Source organism: Hemitrygon akajei, chromosome 4, assembly GCF_048418815.1.
Source record: "Hemitrygon akajei chromosome 4, sHemAka1.3, whole genome shotgun sequence".
Taxonomy (NCBI): Eukaryota; Metazoa; Chordata; class Chondrichthyes; order Myliobatiformes; family Dasyatidae; genus Hemitrygon; species Hemitrygon akajei.
The window spans coordinates 89,168,767-89,193,059 of NC_133127.1; the positions used below are offsets into that span (position 1 = coordinate 89,168,767).

General features: G+C 41.3%; 1 protein-coding gene across 1 annotated transcript in view; it reads left to right on the forward strand.

The window, feature by feature from the left end:
* The first annotated feature begins 2,797 nt into the window (after nt 1-2,797).
* Nucleotides 2,798-24,293, forward strand: part of pdgfc (platelet derived growth factor c) — a 267,864-nt gene continuing 246,368 nt past the window's right edge. Inside the window, exon 1 of the mRNA XM_073043028.1 lies at nt 2,798-3,535. Within this exon, the coding sequence (XP_072899129.1) occupies nt 3,427-3,535 (109 nt within the window). The 5' untranslated portion in view covers nt 2,798-3,426. The remainder of the gene's footprint in view (nt 3,536-24,293) is intronic.

Genomic DNA, 24,293 nt, shown 5'->3' on the forward strand with positions numbered 1-24,293 from the left:
AGATCTCAGGAACTTAATTCTTCACTACAATATAATTCAATTAAATTCATAGAGATGAAAAGATATTCAGAAATCTGCCCTTGCTGACTATCAACCATCTAGCCATATTAACCTCATTTACCAGTACCTGGTCCACAACATCTGTGCATTTGTGATTTCAGTACTCACCCAGATACTCCCATAAATGGCGTGTGAGTACCTGCCTATACCATCCACTCAGGCACCATAGTCCAGATTCCAACGAGCCTCAGTGAATCATCAGGTAGAGTCACCAGTGAATCATCAGACTGCCATCAGGTAGAAGGTACAAGAGCCACAGGGCTCGCACCACCAGGTTCAAGAACAGTTACTACCCCTCAACCATTAGGCTATTGAATAAAATGGGATAACCACACTCACCTTCACTTGCCCCATCATTGAAATGTTACGACAGCCAATAATCACACTTTCAAGGGCTCTTTATCTCAGTTTCTCATGTTCTCGTTATTTATTGCTACTTATTTATACTTGCATTTGCACAGGTTGTTGTCTTCTGCACTCCGGTTGATCTTTCATTGGTCCTGTTGTTGTTACTTTTCTATAGATTTGCTGAGTCTGCCCACATTGAAATGAATCTCAGGGTTGTATATGGTGACAGAAATATACCTTGATAATAACATTTACTTTGAACCTTGAACCTTGAAAAAGCCTTCTTCAGATTTTCTCTAAAACTTTAACCCCTTACTCTAAATCTACGTCTCCTCTTACATATTTACCATCAACTTCACTTCCTTTATTTACATTAGATTTTATTTGCTGATAATCAGTCCGGATTCAGACTTTGTCCAGCACATTCTGTAATTTGCTTGCTACTTGTTAGCAGTTTCAACATTGCTAACATTATTTGGAGGAGCAACACCTGGCATTCTGTCTGTGTAGCTTCCAACATGATGGCATGAACATGGATTTCTCTGACGTCTGGTCATTTCTGTGCCGTCCCCTCCTCTATGTTCCAAAGCTCATTCCGGCTTCCCTCTCACGCTTCTTTTCTCCTTATGTGCCCATCGCCTTGCTTTGGTGCCCTCCTGCTTCTCCTTTTCCCAAGCTCCACTTCCCTGTCCTATCTGATTCCTTCCTCTTCTGCACTTTACGTCTTTCACCCATCACCTCCCACTTCTTAATTCATTCCACCCCCTCCCCAGCCCACCTACCTTCTCACTCACTTGGTTTCACCGATCACCTCTCAGTTGTACTCCTCCCCCTGGCCTTACCCTCTTATTCAGGTTTCTTCCCCCTTCCTTTCCAGTCCTGTTGAAGGGTCTCGGCATGAAATGTCGGCTCTTCATCTCCTCCAGAGCCGCTGCCTGACCTGCTGAGCTCCTCCAGCTCTTTGTACCAGTTCCTCAAGATTTCCAGCATCTGCGGAGTCTCTGGTGTTTACAATTTTGACATTGTTGATTCTTTTTTTCTTGGTGTAAGCTACTGATAGAATTTATTTAGATAACAATAGCAATCTCTGAGGACTTTATCCAGTACTGATTTACCTTTTTTTTAATCCACATAACTTATCTAAACAATATAATTTGTGTTTTAAACCTTTGCCCAATTTCTTATCTTCAATCAGGAATTATCCTGATGTATTTTGATTTAAATTTGGTCACCATCAAATCTAATCGTATGAGAGGGTTGTGATTCAGAAAGTCCGTATTTTTTATTTGCTTGAAGTACAGTACAATTACGTACACTACTGCTTTGCATTTGAAACGTATTTCGAGAAACGCTGGACTTGCTTGGTCCAACAGTACAAGCCATTTGGCAGTGAACCGTTCAGCCGAAGGAAAGACATTCATCAATTGTCTCTGCGGTGCTAATATGCCCCCAAGTGCCTCTTATTCCTTATAGGTTGGTTTTATTTACATATTTCTTTTAGTTCAGAATAGAATCAATGAACACCATCCAGCAAATTGATCATCACTTCTAACTATCTTCGGACAAAAAGAATCTATCAGCCATTAAGATAAATCTTCCCTCCCTCTCTCTTCTCCTCTCAGCAGAAAGATTAAATCTCCCTCCCTCTCTCTTCCTCTCCCTCCCTCTCGTGCTTTTCAACTTCATCTATTGTAAATTCACATGAACTTCACTAACGCATAGATTGTTTTAGATCACAACTTTTCAAACCTGACTTTTTTTTAAAAAACTGGACAGATTGAATTAACAATGGGAGTCCTTGACGATCAGTTAAAACAAGTTCTGACGCATGAATTAGGCATAAAGTACAGACAATGGCCACATCTTTGATAGTAAAGCCGGCACGAGGTATCGGAGCAGTTTCCCGTTCACTTTGCGGCGAACACTTGTGTGAATTGCGAGTGAAGCTGATCAGTTCCAGCGGATGGGAACTGAATACTGTACTGTCGTTATCCACATTGGTCCCCGTAATGGGTGCAGACGAAACCCTAAAAAGTGGTAGAAGTATTTATTCGCTGTTTCCATTTTTATATGGATATAGGGTTTCCCCAACTATCTCAAAATAGTTTATAAACAATCCGAAGTTTCGATTTGTAAACTGCACTGGGGGGATTAAGGCTGCTATGTAAAGTCTGATGTGCGAAGATTTTTTTTTGTCTCTGGAGAGGTTTGCAGCCAGCAATGCTACACCACCTGTCGTGTCGCCAGTTGGCAGTCTTGCTCACCCAAGAGGCGAGTCCACCCAGCGTGTCTGAACGGAGCAGCCCGTGGGTTTTGTGTATGCGTGTTTGGTGTGTGTGTGAGTGGGGGGGGGGGGGGGGGGTGGACGTAAAATGTGCAGAGGCGTAATCTTTCCTTTCGTACGGTAACAGGCAGCACTTTGAAGGATTTGTTTTTGTCTTTAGCTGACGTCAAGTGAGCAAAAAAAACTTAAATCAGCCCTTAAAAAAACTCCACTTGAAAGTACCCTGGAATAATGGAATCCAGCTGTTCGCTGGTAAACTACCTTTTAAAGTAATTTTTTACTAAAAGTTTGTCCAGACAGAAAAGTTTGGCTCTGGCAGCTGATGATAGGGGAAAAAAGCAAAGAGGAAAAAAATCGCAAAGATCGTGGACTTTATATAGAAGACAGTTTTAAAATCCAGAAGTTTATAAAAGTTGACAGGTGTGCGTAAGGACTTGGCTGCGTCTTTAAAAAAAAACTTGGTTTCTGGCATAAGCGTCTGTCATTTTTTTTCCGCCTTGCATTAGCCATTGAGTTGATAAGTGAGATCGTTGGGTCGGGGCACGGAGGAGAGAGAAGAGAGTGCTTTGGATCGGAATGTGGAAGCCACTGTGTGATTATCTGGTGAAAATGCTGGCACATCAGGGTCCCCGCACTGCGTGGTAGACGGCAGCTGTGACCGAGTCAGCGCGGAGAAGCCCAGTGCGTGTCTTGTCTGCTCTGTCCCGACAGCGCTCACACACTGTGCCCCTCAAATGTCCCTGTCATTAGCACTCCTGCTAATATCGGCTCTCAACTTCCGCCATCATGGATCGGAAGCCCAAATCAACAAGTTCCAGCCCTCAAGTAACAAGGAACCGAACGGTAAGTCTATCTCTATCCCCACCCCCCTCCGGTTGCCCTTTGATGTGGTGAAATTGGCTTTACCCCTGTATTGTTTGCCGCACTCACTTGCCGGTGTGGCGAGTGGCTGATCCTTACAGGTATGAGCTTCAGCAGGCTGCCAAACTACTTTACAATTGAGGGAATCTTGCCCCTCGCCCTCTCCAGTCGTGTGAATGCAAGACTTTGCCCGTAGGGAATGTCGATTTATTTCCCCAGCGCCAGAATGCAAACGTCTCTTATGGATCCCATTTCTGCAAAACGCTGCTCCAGAACTTTCGCATTATGCATGCAATCTCATCGCGACCACTTTCCAGCGCTGTGAAATAATAATGCATAGAAAAAGTTCCTGAGAGAGAATTTAAATTTTCTGCTTTCTGCTTCTGAAGTAGAGCTGGCGTGTTTTTTATATATTTAAACAGAGCCACGCCGCTTGTAAATGCGATGACATCTGGCACCTGCAGGCAGCTAGGGCGGCGATCAAAGAGCAAGCGTTAACAAAGCTGGCCTCGCAGTAAGAGAACTTGGAAGAGCCAGTGAAAGCGATCAAAAGAGTCAGTCAGCAAATGAGCTACACACTGACAGACAGCCGCCAGGTCTTCCAAAACCTCCACATCACATCTTGAGAGCTGTGTATACATAAAGCGCGCTTTTTGGTAGATTAGTTTAGCACAGAAGGGGGCCATTCAGCCCGTCGTGTCTATAGCATTGATTTCTGGACTGCTGACATTATGTATCCTTATCTGTTATAATACATAAAGCAACTTTTATTTACTTGTGGAATGAAAGTATCACTCAGACATTTCAGAATCATGTAGTGTTTATTTCATAAAGTTAGATTAAAGCCAGTTTCAAGAACATGTAATGCAGCCCATTTTGATTTTTACCTCCTTTTTAAAAAAATGGCAATGGACAATCGAAAGGTGCTCTCTAGCTGTGGTATGTCCTCCTGGCGAAACTAAGATTAGTAGGCTAAAATGCACTCTCCCCATTCATTACCACCTAATTATATAGCTTTGGGTCTTGACAGTTTTAGATTACAACCTAGTCTAGGTAATAATAAGGGATGGAAAACATAAGATTCCTGTGTTTTTCTTTAAAGACACCCACCCCGAATAAGAAATGGGTGGAATAGACCAGCATGGGCTCGGACTAAAGTAAAAACCTGAGATTAGTTTAACGGCAGCCCTTTTATACACTTATTAAACTAGATTTATGGACATCACATTCTGTTTAACAATTTGCAGCTGAGATCATAGGAGCCATCAAAGGATTTCTTGCTTTAAAAAGGCAGAAGTAAAGCTGTGAAAAAAACGACAAGTTATTGTGTTCTCTGTCTTGATCACTAATGAAGGAGATTTCCTTTATGTGTGTGATATAGTGCCGTGTTAGCTGTGGTCCAGCTATATGATGGTGGGTCAGTGCACAGCAACGCCTCAAAATAGATGCTATGTACCTAGACTCCATGCTGGGTCTGCATTACATGACTCAGATTGAGCAAATTGTTAAAGTTGTTACTTACTTGAATAAGTGCTTTGAACATTACAAGGTGGATTCAAACATCCCACTAAATGCTTCTGTTGTACTTCTCTAGAGTAATACTTGTGTTTACAGGGTATGGAGCCATATTCATTCAATAAGTCAAGTCAAGTCACTTATTGTATTTTCGACCATAAGATAGTAAAAATGAAACAACGTTTTTCAGGACCATGGTGTTACATGACACAGTACAAAAAATAGACTGAACTACGTAAAAAAACAACATAGAGAGGAAAAAAAAAACTACACTAGACTACAGACCTACCCAGGACTGCATAAAGTGCACAAAACAGTGCAAGTATTACAATAAATAATAAACAGGACAATAGGGCAGTAAGGTGTCAGTCCAGGCTCTGGGTATTGAGGAGTCTGAGCTTGGGGGAAGAAACTGTTACATAGTCTGGTCCTGACAGCCCGAATGCTTTGGAGCCTTTTCCCAGACGGCAGGAGGGAGAAGAGTTTGTATGAGGGGCGCATGGGGTCCTTCATAATGCTGTTTGCTTTGCGGATGCAGCGTGTACTGTAAATGTCTACGATGGCGGGAAGAGAGACCCCGATGATCTTCTCAGCTGACCTCACTATCTGCTGCAGGGACTTGAGATCCGAGATGGTGCAATTTCCGAACCAGGCAGTGATGCAGCTGCTCAGGATGCTCTCAATACAACCCCTGTAGAATGTGATGAGGATGGGGGGTGGGAGATGGACTTTCCTCAGCCTTTGCAGAAAGTAGAGACGCTGCTGGGCTTTCTTTGCTATGGAGTTGGTGTTGAGGGACCAGGTGAGATTCTCCGCCAGGTGAACACCAAGAAATTTGGTGCTCTTAATTATCTCTACCAAGGAGCTGTCAATGTTCAGCGGGGAGTGGTCGCTCTGTGCCCTCCTGAAGTCAACAACCATCTCTTTCATTTTGTTCACATTCAGAGACAGGTTGTTGGCTCTGCACCAGTCCATTAGCCGCTGCACCTCCTTTCTGTAAGCTGACTCATCGTTCTTGCAGCTGGGACCCTCCACGGTCGTGTCATCGGCGAACTTGATGATGTTGTTTGAGCTGTGTGTTGCAGCACAGTCGTGGGTCAGCAAAGTGAACAGCAGTGGACTGAGCACGCAACCCTGGGGGGCCCTCGTGCTCAGTGTGATGGTGTTGGAGATGCTGCCTCCGATCTGGACTGACTGAGGTCTCCCAGTCAGGAAGTCTAGTATCCAGTTGCAGAGGGTGTTCAGGCCCAGTAGGCTCAGCTTTCCAATCAGTTTCTGAGGGATGATTGTGTTGAATGCTGAACTAAAGTCTATGAACAGCATCCGAATGTATGTGTCTTTTTTGTCCAGGTGGGTTAGGGCCAGGTGGAGGGTGATGGCAATGGCGTCATCTGTTGAGTGGTTGGGATGGTGCGCAAACTTCAGGGGGTCCGGTGAGGGGGGCATCAGGGTCTTGATCAGCCTCATGACGAGCCTCTCGAAACACTTCATGATGTTGGATATGAGTGCAATGGGCGGTAGTCATTTAAGCAGGACATTGAAGACTTCTTCGGCACGGGGACGATGGTGGCGGCCTTGAAGAACGTTGGAACAATGGCGCTGCTCAGGGAGATGTTGAAGATGTCAGTGAGAACATCTGCTAGCTGGTCTGCACATCCTCTGAGCACTCTACCAGGGATGTTGTCTGGTCCAATAAGGGGCCAAATTGAGCTTACCTGCTTTCAGCCTTTTGATGTTCACAACATTTTGGATTCCACGTGTATATGTTGAAGATGAAAGTCAAAGAAGCAGATAATGGTGGAACAAGCCCTCCTCTACTGCTGGGATCATCACTGAAAGCAGTGTTGGGGCACAGATTAGAGTCAAAAGAGGCATTTGATGCATTTCACATTCGGTCTTTCAGCTCAGCTAATCTAGTGGAAAATAAAGGAAGTGCTGGAGCCGTTTTACGTTGGGTGTCCTTACACAAATTATCATTTTTAATTCTCATGTAACTAAAATACCTTTTGAACAGCTTTCAGATAGTTCTCTCATCAAAGAATTACAAACTATTCAGAAACTGTGAGCAGCTGATTGAAAGCCAAAGGCATCATGGTGTTCCTAAATTGCCTCAGGTCCTTTTTACATTTCACTATTTGCCTTTGGGATCAAGAGTAGAGGACCAGTGCATTCATAATAGGCATGTGGAGAGTGTGGGGCCAAACGCTGGCAGCTCGATGTGGAGTATGATTCCACCTGCTATATTTAAAATACTAAAATATTGTAAACAAATGCAAAAATATTGAAATTACCTAGCTGGTCTGTCAGCGTTGTTAAAGAAAAAGAGAAAAGTTAATAACTTGGAATGGTGATACATTCTAGCAAATAAACTATGAACAAAGTCAAAATATTGAGAGATGATAGATTCTTTTCTAAGAAGTACAATTTTTTTTCTAAATGTTTTCCAAATGTATATGCCTACAATTCACAAATGACATGTATTTACATGTTGCTTTTAACAGTGTAATATTGTATCAAGTGCTTTACAAAACCATTTATCAGAAAAAGATTGACGTTGTCAAATAAAATATCACAAGAAAGGTAATCAAAACATTGCCAGAGGAGCAAAGTTATAATAAGCAATTTGGAGATGGAGAGGGCTAGAGCATTTTTGAGAAACAGGGATTAAACACAAGATGATTTGGGAGTCCTTATGCATGAAACACAGAAAGTCAGCACACATACAGCGGGTATTAAGAAAGGTTATATTGGAGTGTTGGCCTTACTACTTCACAAAAAAAATCACAAGACTGAAGTAGAAGGAGGTTAACATGGTCAAAATGGGGGGGGGGGGGGGGAGGCAAAATTATCAAAGTACCCCAGGGATGCATAAGTTCACACAGATAGGAAGTGGTAAACCTATAAAAGTAACACATACAAAATGCTGGAGGAACTCAGCAGGTCAGTCAGTATCTATGGAAATGAAGATGCAGTTAATGTTTCGGGCCGAGATCCTTCTTCAGGACTGATGTGAAAAAGGGGAAGAAACCAGAATAAAAAGGTGGGGGGGGGGGGGGAAGGAGGCTAATTGGAAGGTGATAGGTGAAACCAGGTGAGTGGGAAAGGTAAAGGGCTGGAGAAAAAGCAATCTGATAGGAGAGGAGAGTGGACCATAGGAGAAAAGGAAGGAGGAGGAGGCCCTGGTGGAAGTGAGAAGAGGTAAAAGATCAGAGCTGTGAATAGCGGAAGGGGGGGATTTATTTTACCAGAAGGAGAAATCGATATTCATACCATCAGGTGTTGCTCCTCCACCCTGAGTGTGGCCTCATCTTGGTACAAGAAGTGGCCGTGGACCGACATGTCAGAATGGGAATGGGAACCACAAATATATTTTTTGGCTACTGGGAAGTTCCACTTATTCGGATGTAGTGGAGGTGGTTGACAAAGCTATCCCCCAATTTAAGATGGGTCTCATCAATATAGAGGAGGCCACCAGGATTTGGATTAATTTATGTGACCTTGATGCATCAGGAGCGTAATCAAGCACAGGCTGTTGACCACTGGGATGCAAAGTTCCACCTCAGCTCAAATCTGTTGTCGTTGAAACTTTCCTTTCTTTTTACCACCATCTGGACTTAACAATACTAATCTTTCCTGGCTGACCTACTGTCTTCCACCTGCTTAAATTCAAACTGATGAGAAACTCTGCCACCTACATTCTAATATCCCCTGCCATTCTTTGATGGGAACATTCATTAGTTTCTTTTTGTGTGTGTATTTCTCATCTTGATTCTCCAGTAAGATCAGAGGATATTTCTGCAAGTACTTTGGATACCATTTCTTTGAGCAGTGGTCAACAAAGAGGCCTGAGATGATCAAGCTATCCAGATTTAGCATTTTATATAACCTGGCCAGAAGTTAAATAATGCTGCTTGATAAAAAGAAATCCAGTTCTGAATGTGTTTTTGAAAATGTAATGAGTCCAGGTGCCCATTTCCAATACTCTATATCTTAAAGGTTTTCTAATACGTTTTTCAGCTCAGTTCCACACTTTTATCTTTACATCATTTTCAGACCTTCAATAGTCTATTGTATACCTCAGATCCCTTTATTTCACCTCCCCATCTCTATTGATGACAGAGTCCTTAGTAGTCTTAGGTTTAGTCTCCGAATTTTCTCTGTTTACCAAATTCTTACTATATTTACACAGTTTTGCTGCCATAATTCATGCCTGTTCCTTTACTTTTCTTTTGTTTTTATTTTCTCTGTGAACACCATTTTAAATAAAACACCTTCCTGTCATGAGTATCTCTGGCAAATTTTGTTCTTCTTTAATTCAGATTTTCAGTATTTGCTGTTTTTGCTTTTGATTATTGTATTAAAAAGCTGTTGTTATGGTAGTCAGTAATAGAAAGGCTGCTTTAGTATAAGAAAGACTGCTTCCTTGCAGTTGAACGGGTTGTTTGAACTGATTGTGAGGTAATTTTACAATTCTGAAAAGTTGCCATATATAACTCCTTCATCCTACAGTCAAAGGAAAACCTTTAAGGAAAATCACAAAGTACTTTGGTTAACTGTTGAGTTTCTTAACTACCAGGTGTAAAATTAAGCAATCTTCAATGTGAATCCAAGAACATTTTTTTGGAATATATTACAACTCATGCAACTTTGTTAAGAAAGGTATTCTCAGTTGCACTAATGCATAGGCAGCTGTAACAGTGACATCTAACATTCTTATAGAGAAGTTAGTCTCTATGAAGTAATCGCACATGCCGTATTCTCTGTGTAGCCATTCTGGCAGGATTAGACACCTCGCTGAATCTGCACTGCAGTAAGAGAAAAAAATCTTTCTTACTGTAACTTCTATTTTTCTGTGCACTTTCTATAATGAGATTATATTACAATATTAATGTCCAAACAATTACATTTACCAGTTCTTCATGACACTCCATTAATCAGTACCTTTATCAATGAGAAAGCCGTGTAGCTTATTAACACTTCAGGAATCCTCTTTGCAATAATATGGTCCTTTGTGAATTTAAATGTCAGTTTATTGGTTTTGTACAGTTGAGCTGGTTGTTCCATTGAAAAGAACTGCAAATGCATTGGTTTAAAAGAAGAAAGAATTTGGATTTATTAGTTGCCTATCACATCCTTGAGGGTGTAACACTTTACAGCTAACAAAGTATGTTTAAAGTGTAAACGATTGTGAACTTAACATTTAGTTGATTGAATCTGGATATATCAAAGCAATCACATTGCCTCTATTGACTCTCTGCTTGGGTAACTGTGCTGATAACGAATTGTGCAAACATTCATAGGGAAATACTGTTGTATTAGCACTAATTGCAAGGAAGGGATTGTAAGCTAAATGTGTTAGTATATCACAGTGGGAGAAAAAGGTAAATACACGTACAATCTATTCCAAACAATTGAATACAACAGCAACATGTCAATACTAAATGATACAAAGACTTTCTATGTTTACTCTGAGAGAACAATATGGTTTTAGATTTTCTATTCTTAACACATCTAAAATTTCATTGTTTTTCTACTTTGACACTTTATACATGCTGAATATTTCTTTCGGTTAAGAATAAAGACTGGCATCATGATTATAGACGCCATCCTACAGCTGCTGTGTGTGAACATTCCCAAGTGATTTTACCTCTGATTTTCCCCTTGCTTCTCTGTGGAAAAATTCAAGGTTTCCACTCCTTGATTATTCATCACAGCATGACGAAAGGCAGCACCACGTTACCTGTGGGAAAATTCAGCTCAGATGTTGTGTCTATCATTGTGAGGCATGTTGAATTTCCAGTGTAAAAACCTATACTACTTGAATTCTGCTTTGAAACCCTATATTTCAAATTACATTTTTAACATCACTTACAAAAAAATCAGCTTAAAAAAACAGTCACAGGATGTGGACTTTGCAGGCAAAGCCTGTTTTACTACCCAATACTAATTGCCCTTGAGAAGGCAACAGTGATCACCTTTCTGAAACTTGCTTTTCATGTGCTGTGGTATACTACATTGGGTAGTAAGTTCCAGGACTTGGACCTAGCAGTGATGAAGGAATAGGAAATCACTTCCATGTCTGTCTGCTGTGTGGATCCTAGCAAAATTAGAGGATGTGGTTTTGCCATGTTCCTGCTGCACTTGCCCTTCACAAGGTGGTTGGCTGGGGCTTTTACTGAAGAAACCTGGCCAGTTGCTGCAGTGCACAATGTCATTGGTACCATACACTGTGTAGATGGGAATGAATGTGTAAGGTGATGTTTTGTTCAAAGTAAATTTATTATCAAGGTACATTTATGTCAACATATACATCTCTGAGATTCATTTTCTTGTGAGCATGCTCAGTAAATCCAATAAATATAATAGAATCAATGAAAGACAAACAACTTTCTTTTCTTTTTATATCTTTTTATTAATTTTAAACAAACATAAGAGAAACATAGATACAGAGAGTTTGAGAATACATAATTAATAGGTTAAAGTATAAATACAAATAGATGATAATCCATATATAATAACCTCCCAAACTCATAGTGATTACGAAAAAAGGAGTAAATAAGAAAAAAAAACCCCTCCAAAAAAAAACCTAACCAACATGGGCCATTGCATTATGTCAAATATACACAGCAGCGTCAATAACTCCGTACCTCCATCCAAATAATTAAGGATAATAAAAGTAAGGTTTAGGAAAAGTCAGTTTAGCTCATATGAAAATGTTGAATAAATGGTCTCCAAGTTTCTTCAAATTTAATTGAAGGATCAAAAACAACACTTCTAATTTTTTCTAAACTCAAATAAGAAATAGTTTGAGAAAACCACTGAAATATGGTTGGAGGATTAATTTCTTTCCAATTCAATAGGATGGATCTTCTAGCCATTAACGTAACAAATGCAATCATCCGCCGAGCTGAGGGGGATAAACAACTATTATCCACCATTGGTAAACCAAAAATTGCAGTAATAGGATGCGGTTGCAGTTTAATATTCAAAACTGTTGAAATAATACCAAAAATATCTTTCCAATAATCTTGCAAGCAAGGGCAAGACCAAAACATGTGGGTCAATGAAGCAACTTCAGAATGACATCTGTCACAGGTTGGATTAACATAAGAATAAAATCGAGCAAGTTTATCCTTAAACGTATGAGCCCTATGTACAACCTTAAATTGTATTAAGGCATGTTTAGCACAAATGGAAGAAGAATTGACTAATTGTAAAATTTTCTCCCACTACTCAGTGGGTTTAAGACAATGAAGTTCTTTTTCCCATTCCTTCTTAATTTTTCCTGATACAACAGTGCTCTGTGTAGATGTGCTCAATGGTGGGGATTGCTTTACCTGTGATGGACTGAACCATATCCACTACTTTGGATAAGTTTGTAAAATGTTTAGATGTCATGCTGAATGTACACAGACATCTAAGGATTACTTTCGTTGCAATGGCACTCACGTGCTGACACAGAGCTTCTGAAATGATAACACTGAAGAATTTAAAGTTGTTGACACTTTCTACTTCTGATTTCCCCCTCCCACCCCCCCCCCCCAAAGGGGACTGGCTCATGAACCACTGGATTCCTTCTCTTAGAGACAATAATCAGCTCGTTGGTGTTGCAGACATTGAGTGAGAGGCTGTTGTTGTGGCACTATTCAATTTCCTTCCTATTTGCTGATTCATTGCCACCTTTGTTTCGGCAAGTCACAGTGGTATCATCAGCAAATTTAAATCTGGCACTGGAGCCTCACAGTCATAATTATAAAGCGAGTAGAGCTGGGGGCTAAGTACACAGCCTTGTGCTGATGGAGATTGTGGAGGAGATGTCATTGCCAATCCAAACTGAATATGGTGGTCTGCAAGTGAGGAAATTGAGGATCCAACTGCACAAGAAGATATTGAGACCAAGGTCTTGATGTTCATTGCTTACTTTTGAGGGGATGATGGTATTGAATGCTGAGCTGTAGTCAATGAAGAACGTCCTGATGTTTGCATCCTTGCTATCCAGATGTTCCAGGGTTGAGTGGAGAGCCAATGAAATGGCATCTGCTGTGGACCTTTTGTGCCAGTGGACAGATTGGGACAGTTCCACTCACTTCTCAGGGAAGAGTTGATACGTTTCATTACTAACCTCTCAAAGAACTTCATCACTGTGGATGTAAGTGCTACTGGACAATAGTCATTGAGGCAGGTTACCACGTTCTCCGTAGGTAGAGGAATAATTGAAGTTGCTGGGTACCTCAGGCTGCTGAAGTGAGAGGTTAAAGATATCGAAGAACACTCCAGCCAGTTGATCAGCACTGGTCTTTCATACTCGGCAGATACCCCACCTGGGCTGGATGCTTTCTGTAGCTTCACCCACCTGAGTGATGCTCTCGCATTGGCCTCAGAGACTGAAATCACAGGGTCGTCGGGGGCTGTGGGAGTTCGTGAAGGTTTCTCCACGTTTTGGCGGTCAAAGTGTACATACAGGGCATTGAGCTCATCTGGGAGAGGAGCCTCGTTGTCATCGATGTTGCCTGGTTTCACTTTGCTTGAGCTAATAGCATTCCGGTCCTGCCACAGCTGTTGAGTACCCTTCAGTGACTCAAGTTTGGACCAGAATTACCACTTCGTGCTTGTTCCAAATGATGTCAAGTATCCTTAAGTGTGATTTGATCTCCACTCATCCAGGTAAGTGGAGAGTATTGCATCTTGCTCTTGACCTGTGCTTTTCAGGTGGTGGAAAGGCATTGGGGATACAGGAGATCCCACTTTGTTGCAGAGAGCCCAGCTTCTGATGTGTTCTTTCGACCACAATACTTACAAAACAAGCAGTGGCAAGTTACTTATCAATGGTGACACAACATTTATTTTGATAGTAATTGGGAATCTATTTTGATAGCAACACAATGGATGTTAGAGATTAGATTTTTTTTGTCATTGGAAATGGATATTGCTTGACCAATTTATATAGATTAAATGTTACTTGTCAGCTGAGTTTCAATAATATACAAGTCATGCTGCCTAAAAGGTTATTTTTCAAAACCTAAAGAGTTGCAAATTGTTCTTAATATTCCTAAATCATCATTGAACTCTACACTTCTGACATTATGATGAAGTGACAGTCATTGATATAACAGCTAAAGGTGGTTGTGCTGAGAACACTATCCCAGAAAACATCACAAACAATTACCATGGCCAAATTTGCCTCCAATAACCACAGACATTTCACATTCTGCAAGTTATGAATCTAGTCAGTGAAGAGTTTTCTTCCTAATTCTCATTGACATACATTTTTGGCAGTGCTACTCAGATTCTGTCACTTAACCTTTGGAACTTAATTCCTTTGTGAAAGCTTGGGCAAATACTTCATTGAGTTCTGGAGGTGTGTGGTCCTGTTGGCACCAGGCACTTATGATACCATATACTACAGGAAATAAGCATTCTGAATTTACATATTTATGAATCTATGCCTTACCACATATTTTCTGTAATCACATCCCCATTTTACCAAAATTAGTTCTTTGTTGATTTTTGTGTTGCATAACTTGGGGGTCTATAACTTTAAAAATATCTTAAATCACCTGAGAAGATATCCATAAGCATAATGTAAGGCAAGTGAAATTCCTATGAAAAAATTCATGATGCAATTTTTAATGAGATAGTAACAAAAAAGTTAAATATCTTGTTGCATTTCTTAAATTTAACATTTTAAATTTTATGATCAAGTACTTCTGCTCAGTTAAATTTGTTTTAGTATCATTTCCTAGACATTAGAAAAGCAGTGTTAGAATAAAACCTTTGATAATTATATCATCTAAATTGTATCAAAAAGAAGATCCAGGAAGAAAAATGAATAATTGTTCTGCCAATTTGCTGCATTTTCATGATGGCTTGACTACTTAGTTCTCTAAGAACCCCCACCACCCAGGACATTCCCTCTTCTCATTGTTACCATCAGGAAGGAGGTTCGGAAACCTAAAGGCACACACTCACCAACTCAGGAACAGCTTCTTCCCCTCTGCCATCTGATTTCTGAATGGGCATTGAACCCATGAACACTACCTCACAACTTTTTTAAAATTTCTGTTTTTTCACAACCTATATTAATTGAACTATTTAACAAGCATATACATACTTTCAATAATTCTGTTGTTTTCTTTATTTCATGACATATGCCGATGATATTAAACCCAATTCTGATTCTGATTCTGATTCTGTCTATGAACTAGGGAGTATCATCCCAAGTCAGTATGGGTGTCTACTTTAAATTATCCTTTTTAAACTTTCATTATATGGTAGTTTAATGAAGGGCTGTGATGAATTTGTATATCTTTTCCACTTATAACATTTTTTAGTTAGTGTGGTAGATTTTAAATTACATGTGGTCTAGAAAAATCAGAGATTCAATGGAAACTTCAGTGAGGTGTTCACAGAATGTTTTCAGGACACTTTCATGTTATGAAGCCAACCAAAAATAAGGCTATGGAAGACATGTTCAAAGAGAGGATTAATTACTGATTTATGTTGAAGGCATCTCCCGGTAGCAGTGATCATATTACTGAACTTACATTCAATTTGTGGGAGAAAATGATGGGTCCAAGTAATCTATATTTAAATATGCAATTATTAGGGCATAGAAACAAAGTGAGTAAAAGTAAACTGTCAAGTTAGATTAGGGGATCAATCAATCAAGTTCCATTGGTGGATATTTAATGGGATCTTTCTAATTCACGAGAATGAAAACAGAGAAAAATGCAAAAGCATATCATGGTGGAAAGAAGTGTTGGAGGTCAGAACATTGAACAGAATACAGTATATAAAAAATTACAACCAAAAACATTAATGTCAGCATAAATGCAATGTGCCAAAGGGCCTCTTTCTCTGCTTTATACGTTAAGACTTGAATAATAAACAGTAAGTATGTAAAATTTTGAGTGTAAGGTAAACCTAACTTAAAAGCAAATAGCAATAATGCTTTATTTAAAATATAAAATATTAACTATTTTAGTATAGTAGAATTAACTGAGTGTGATCCTACAGAAAGTGCATTAGGGAGTTAATAATAGTAAGCAAGTGGGTGGCAAATGGTTTGAAGGGTATTTTACTTTAGACTTCACTATATGTATGCAATTACATCAAAGAAATATCTGTAAATCTGAAACTGGAAGGGAACATGAGAATTCAAGTAAATTACAATGACCAGAAAAGTGGTACTGAGCAAATTGTTGGAGCTATTGGTTGACAAGATCTCAGTTACTGTTGGATTTTATTCCGAGATTTGAAGAACAGGGATCAGTTAGATAATTAGTGCATTGGTATCAACTTTTCAAAATCCTCCATATTCCAGAAGGTACCATTAGATTAGAATGAGAAGATTAAAACAGACAATTATGGACCAATTAGCTCAATATATGACATTGGGAAAATCAAAGAATCCACTATTAAAGATATTACTGCAGGTCAATTAGAAATATTTGAGATAATCAGTTGAAGTCAACATTGTATTATGAAAGGGGAATTGTGTGACCAATTTTTTTGAAGTCTTTTGAAAACATAACATGGGTTAAAATGAAACTAGTACTTGTACTTGGATTTCCAGAAAACATTCGGTAAGGTGACATAGCAGAGGTTATAGTTAAAAATGAAAGCTAATGATGTAGGAAGTAACCTATTCACATGGATAGAAGATTGGCTGGCTAACATGAAACAGAAATGCGCCTTTTTCTATAGGATGGTGTTAAATATTGATAGCTTCGGTTGAGATGTTTGATGTTGTGGTGTTTGCCGAGCTTGGCAATCAGCTTGCAGATGTTTCATCACCAGTCGAGGAGACATCCTCAGTCCACAGTTGTCGGTGTTTCTCTCTGAGAGTGTTCGTGTCTATCTGGACCCTCGTTCACTTGCCTCGGTCCTGATTGTCTTCCCCTTTAGTTGACCTTTGAATTCTATTGGTTTGTGTTTCTTTGGCTCTTAGCAGTTCATAGATGGTGTCAATTTCGATATGTTTGTTTACAGACATCAAGTTTATAATGGAAAGAGAAAGTAGCAACCGACTCACATTCCTGGATGTAGTGGTTGTGCGAAGGACAGACGGTACATTAGAAACGTCTATCTACAAGAAGGGTACACACACAGACCAAGTGTTGAACTAGCATAGCAACCACCCAACCTGCCACAAGAAGAGCTCCATTTTCACCTTATTTAAGAGAGCGCAAACACACTGCACGGCCCTGAACTTCAGGCCAGGGAAGAAAAACACTTATTCAAAGTACTCCGGAACAACAGCAATGCTGACTAATGAGAGAAAGTCATGTAGACTTTACTCAATACACATTGAAAGGCACGACCTTGCCGTATTTCAAGAATATCTTAGAAATGACAGCTCAACTGCTCGAACCTGATGGCATCACAATTGCTCACAAACCAACGGAGACTTTTGGGAAGCTTGTCTGAAGAACCAAAGTACCAGTAGAGAACATCGGACAAAAGTAACGTATAGAATCACCTGTGGAGACTGCAACAAGGACTCTCAACTCACTTACAGGAACACAAACTGACGTCTAGAGACATGATACACTGTCGCTGATCTTGGTATATGAAGACTGAAGAGGGCACCACTTCAACTGGGACTCTGCGGAGGCTCCAGAGCAGCCTAACTCAAAGCAGGCATAGGAAAATTTAGAAGCATGGTTCTCTTCTGATAACTCCATAAACAAACCTATCAAAATAGACCATCTATGAACCCCTAAAAGTCAAAGAAACGTAAGCCAATAGAATTCAAAGGTCAACTGAAGGGGTAGCCAACCAGGACCAAGGCAAGCAAACCGGGTTCTATATAAACATGAGCACTCCCAGAGAGAAACACCAACAACTATGCATACACGAGGAAATCTGCAGATGCTGGAAATTCAAACAACAGACACAAAATGCTGGTGGAACACAGCAGGCCAGGCAGCATCTATAGGGAGAAGCACTGTCGACGTTTCAGGCTGAGACAAATCTCGGCTCGAAACGTCGTCTGTACTTCTTCCTATAGATGCTGCCTGGCCTGCTGCATTCCACCAGCATTTTGTATGTGTTGTAACAACTATGCATTGTGGATCTCACACCTTGACTGGTGATGAAAAGTCTGCGAGATCTTTCTCTATGGCAGGATATGCGATACAAAGTTGTGATTTGATTGAAGGCATGACATTTGGTGATGACACAAAGACAAGAGCAAAAGTAAGTTGTGAAGAGGACATAAGGTGAGCACAAAGGGAAATGGATAGGTTAAGTGAGTGAGTTTTAAACAAATGAGAAAATGTAAAATTGTCCTAAATAAAATATCCTAAATGAAGAGATTATAATGCTCTGAGAGATCCGAGGGATCTAGGTGCTCTAGTGCAAGTTTATTTGTCATAGGTTTACATACCATGGCTTTAAATGATATGAAAATATGCTTTTTACAGCTACAGCACAGTACATAACAAAACAATGACAAACATAATGTAACACAGACTTAAATGAACATATTATACATAATTTCCACTTGTGCAAGATATAGAGGAAAGTAAGTGGTAAGAATATACAGAAACAACAAGCAGTTGGGAAAGCTAACAGAATATTACCACTTATTATGAGGGGAACTTTAAAATTAGGGATGTTTTACTTATGTAGAGTTACAGCCCTTTCTGGCCCAACAAGTCTGTGCCACCCAGTTCTACCCATGTGACAAACTGACCTACTAACCTGTACATCTTCAGAATGTGGGAGACATTTCCTACAATGGGGAAACCTGAACTGAATGCATCTAGAATATGCATCCAGTTCTGGTTGCCCCTCTGTAGGAAGCATTTGGAGGCTTTGTACAGGGTGCAGATGAGATTAACTAGGTTGCTGCCCGGATTAGAGGGCAGGAACTATAAGGAGAGGTATGTCCCAGTTGCAGCATCGTGGCCCATGACTGATAAAAGTGTCTCCCATTGGGAGACTGGTTCTCTTATGTTTCAGTTATTTAGGTCATTGGTGAGAAAACAGATGGAGCACTATCAAGAAGTTAAAGCCAGCATGGTTTCCTTAGGGGGAAATCTCGCTTGACAAATCTGTTGGAATTCTTTGAGGATATAACAGGAGGGATAGACAAAGGAGAGTGAGTGGATATTATTTACTTGGATTTTCCGAAGATGTTTGACAAGGTACCATGCGTGATTCTGCTGAACAAGAGCTCATTTTATTACAGGAAAGATAATCACAAGACTAAAAGATTGGCTGACTGGCAGGAGGCAAAGAGGGAGAATAAAGGGAGCCTTTTTTGGTTGACAGTCAGGAATCAGTGGTGTTCTGCAGGGGTAGATGTTGGCAACCTTTCTTTTCACGTTATATGTCAATGAAATGGATGACGGAATTGATGTCTTTGTGGTCTATTTTGCAGACAATATAAAGATTGGTGGAGGGGTAGGTAGTGTTGAGGAAGTAGGGGGTTTTCAGAAGGACATAGATTAGGAGAATGGGCAAAGAAGTGACAGATGGAGTATTGTGTAGGGATGTGCATGGTTATGCAGTTTGGCAGAAGGAATAAAGCTATAGATAACTTTTCTAAACTATGTGGAAAAAATTCAGAAATCAGAGTTGCAGAGATTCTTGGGAGTCCTCGCTCAAATTTCCCTAAAGGTTAACTTGCAGGTTGAGTCAGTGGTAAGGAAGGGAAATGCAATGCTCACATTCATTTTGAGAGGATTAGAATATAAAAACAAAGATGTAATGCTGAAGTTTTACAAAACATTGTTCAGACCACGCAGAGTACAATGAGCAGTTTTGAACCCCTTGTTTAAGAAAGGATGTGCTGTCATTGGAGAGGGTTCAGAGGAGGTTCACAATAATGATTCTGGGAATGAAAGGAGGAGTGTTTGATGGCTCTGGGCCTGTACTTGCTGCAGTTTAGAAAAATAAGGGGAGGATCTCATTGAAACCTATCAAATATTGAAAGGCCTGGATAGAACAGACATGGAGAAGATGTGTCTTATAGTGGGGGAATCTAGGATCAGAGGGCATAACCTCAGAATATAGGGATGTCCTTTTAGAACAGAGATCAAAGATGAGGAGGAATTTCTTTAGCCAGAGGATGGTGGTGAATCTGTGGAATTCATTGCCACAGATGGCTAAGGAAAGCAAGACATTGGGTATAGTTAAAATGGAGGTTGATAGGTTCTTGGTTAGTGAGGCTATTGAAGCTTACAGGAAAAAGGCAGGAGAATGGGGTTGAAAGGAATAATAAAACAGCCATGATTGAATGGTGAAGCAGACCCCTGGGCCAAATGGCCTAATTCTGCTCATATGTCTTATGGTCTTATGCAATTATGGTATTCAAAACTTTTTCCTCAAAAAATTTAATATCAATGTTATTTGATGCTGGCAGGATGGGAGCAAGGAATCAGGATGGAATTAGAATTGGTTCATTATTGTTACATGTGTCAAGATACAATGAAAACCTTGGTATGCCATCCATATGGGTCGCTTTAGAAAGTAAGTGCATCTTGTAGTGCAAGGGAAAACGACAACAGAATGTAGTGTTACTGTTACAGTTTAGAGATAGTGCAGGTAGACAATAAGGTCTAAGGACCATGACAAGGTCAATTCTGAGGTCAAGACTATGTTAACATACAAAAGGTCTAGTCATTAGCAGGATAGAAGATGTCTTTGAGCCTCACGGTATTTTCAGGTTTTTCTATCTTCTGCCTGAAGGAATGGAGAGGAAGAGAGAATGTCTGGGGTAGAGGTTATCTGATTATATTGCCTGCTTTTCTGTGGCAGTGGCAAATGAAGACACAGCCCGTAGTGGGGATGCTAATTATGATGGGCTGAGCTGTGTCCACAAATCTCTGCAATTTCTTACGGCCTTGGGCAGAGCATTTGCAATACTATGCTATAATGTATCCAAATATGATGCTTTCTGTGGTGTAGCTGATGAGGGTCAAAAGGGACATGGTGAATTTCCTTAGCCTTCTGATGAAGCAGAGACATTGGTGCGCTTGACTGTTGAAGTTGGTTGACTGGTCTGGGCTGCTCTCATTGTCACAGGGTTTTCACAATGTTGTTTTTCTGAAGCTGATTGATAAAACAACTAGAACTTATTCCTTGTCGATGTGACTCTGCCTCACGGTTCAATGCAATCATTGGTAAACTTGAAGTGGAAGAGGTTGTTTGGATTCACATTGAATGCATAAAATAAAGCAGGACATGCAGATAGCTTCTTGGGATTTGGAATTCAGAAGGAGCTAGGTTCCATGTTCTGCAGCTGATAATGACCCCACAGTCATGATAAGATGGGTCAGGTATCTTCCTTCAGCTGCTAGCCAAATGTTGTATAGAGTGAGATTCCCATCCTCCAACCACAAATCCCTTCAACATTAGCAGTAGATCCCCAAACCAAGTACCTCAATGACATGAGCAACACACACAAAATACTGGAAGAACTCAGCAAGTCAGGCAGCATCTACAGAGGTGAACAGACAGTTGACATTTTGGGCCAAGACACTTCATCAGGACTCGAAAGGAGCAGAAGCCAGAATAAGAAAGTGGGAGTGGGGAAGGAATGCAAGCTAGGAGGTGATTGGTAAGTCCAGATGAGGGGGAAATTGATTAGTGGGAGAGGGAGGTAAAGTAATAAGCTGGGAGGAAATAGTTGGAAAAAGTAAAGGGCTGAAAAAGAGATCAAACAGGAGAGAACAGTGGACCATGGAAGAAAGGGAAGGAGGAATCAGAGGATGATGATGGGTCCGTGAGGAGAAGAGAAGTGGTCAGAGGGTAACCAGAATGAGGAATGAAGAAAGAGAGAAGGAAGGAGGGGGAGAAATTACTAGAAGTTAGAGAAATTCATGTTCATGCCATCAGTTTGGTGCTTCCCAAATGGAATATGCGGTGTTGCTCCTCCAACCTGAGTTTAACTTCCTCACAGCAGTAAGGAGGCCATAAATGGAAATTTCAGAATGGGAATTTGTCATGACACACACCCAACCATGCCAGCCTCTGGGGTTTAGATGCTCTAACTGTCCAGAGAATGGATAGCTGGTGCAGCCCCTTTAAAGATTCAGGACTGTCACACTAAATAGCAGACATGTTTTGGGCACCACGAATTGAATATTTAAAGAGCAGCTGAAGTGAGGTTTGGTTCAATCGTAAGCCCTATAGTGAATATACCTAGCGTTGTTTTGTGCTCAGCTCTCGATCCAGTTTGATAAGTCTCGATCTTTGCTTTGGATACTCCAGCGTTTGGTTCCAAGCCATCCTTGTCAAGGACTCTCGTCACAGTACGATTGAGATGATACGGACACAGCAGGGTATCAGAGTCTTTCATCCACTGTGGCCAACCACAGTGAGAGAATTTCCAGACAGAGCCTGGAGATTCACGGCCTCCTGGTAGGCGTTTGTCAACTTTCGCAAGAAGAAAGTCAGAGTTGCTTGGGAGAGCCATTTGGTCGCTCTGCAGAGCCAGTACACCATCCAACCTGAGAGAGATTTGATGGCGATCGGGGTAGTTCCACTCCCCGATCTCAGACCGTGACCAGCCTGTCTCCTGCTCAGGATGCTGTTCACTCCATACAAATCGGCCACATAAGAATCTCCGCCGATGAGAGGTACTGGCGCTGGAGTCGAGGTTGCTGCTATTACTGCAGGAAAGTAGGTCACCTGTGGACTGAATGTCTACAGCTGCTGCTGTCAGGAGAACTGTTAAGACCGTCCAGTGCCAGGAGGACCATGACGGTATCAGCCACCACTCCAAGCCTCATAGATTTTGGTGTCACACTGAGGGCAGAGATTTCCTGGGGTATGAACTGAAAAGAGGTGAATGCTTTTTAGGACTCTGGGGCAGCAGGAAATTTCCTGGACTTGGGGACTGCCCATCAGCTCAACATACCAGTGAAGGAGCTAAGCCAGCCCACGCCCACAACGGTCCTGAATGGCCGTCCACTTGGTTCCGGGCAGATCCGGCAGCAGACGTTGGTCTTGCAGATGAGGATGGAGGATCATGCACAGGACTTTATTTTCTATATTATTGAGTCTCCTCACATACCCCCTGATCATCGGGCACACTTGCTGTCCCAGCATAACTCTTCCGTGAATTAGAAGGAAGGGAGGATCACTGCATGGTCCAGTCGTTGTAAGAAGGTATGTTTCTGGCTTGGTGTTCCGAACCCCCAGGCTCTCCTGAAACCAGCAGCTGCTGAGGAGGAAGACCCCTCTTCAGTTAACCTGGAGCGTTCAGGATTCCCAAGCTCCAGCCAATAGGCACATGAAAGCCCCGACCCAGTCCAGTCAGGGATGTGCTGGAACCAGATCTCTAGTTCAGGAGCAAACCAAGGGGGTGCCCAAGCAGTCTGAAGCTCCAGCAGCTCAGCCAAAGGGCTCCAGTTGGCAGATCCTGTTGAAGGGAAAGGCTCCAAAACAAGAACCCTTGGAGCCTAGTCTCAGGAGCTCAGAGATCACGTGTCGCTCCTCGCTGCCGATGTCTGAGGATTTGCACTGTGATTTGGCCTCTGTCTGCACTAAAGATTCTTGTCATCCGGTGAAGGAGACTCTGAATCATCCCACTATCTCAGGAGTTGTCCCCAGAGGAAGGTTCAGTGGTAATTGCAGCATCCAAGCCTCTTGAAATCCCGTCTGCCTACAAGGATTTGGAAAAGGTCTTCAGCAAGGGAAAGGCCCCAGCTCTTCCACCATACCAACCCTACAGCTGTGCGATAGATCTACCGTCTAGTACTTGTCCTCTGCAGGGTCAGTTATACACGCTGTCAGGCTCAGAGAAGAGTGCTATGGAGGAGTGTATAAAGGAGGCTCTTCTGGAATTTATTCGGCCCTCCGCTCTCCAGCCAGTGCTGGCTTCTTATTCGTGCAGAACAAGGACGGGAGCCCATAGCCATGCATTGATTATTGAGGGCTGAATTGCATAATGGTCAAGCATCATTACCCTCTTCCACTCATGAACACGGCCTTCAAGATTCTCCAAGGGGCAAGAGTATTCTCGAAGCTAGACTTGTGGACTGCATACAATTTGGTTCACATAAAGGAGGGTGACAAGTGGAAGACTGCATTCAACACACCGACAGGGCACTATGACTACCTAGTCATGCCTTTTGGCCTTCCGAATGCACCAGCAATTTTCCAGGCCTTTATAAACAACATGCTCTGTGATGTTCTCCATATGTACGCCTTCGTCTACTTGGACAACGTCCTAATTTCACTATTTTTTTAGACAGATTATACTCACGCA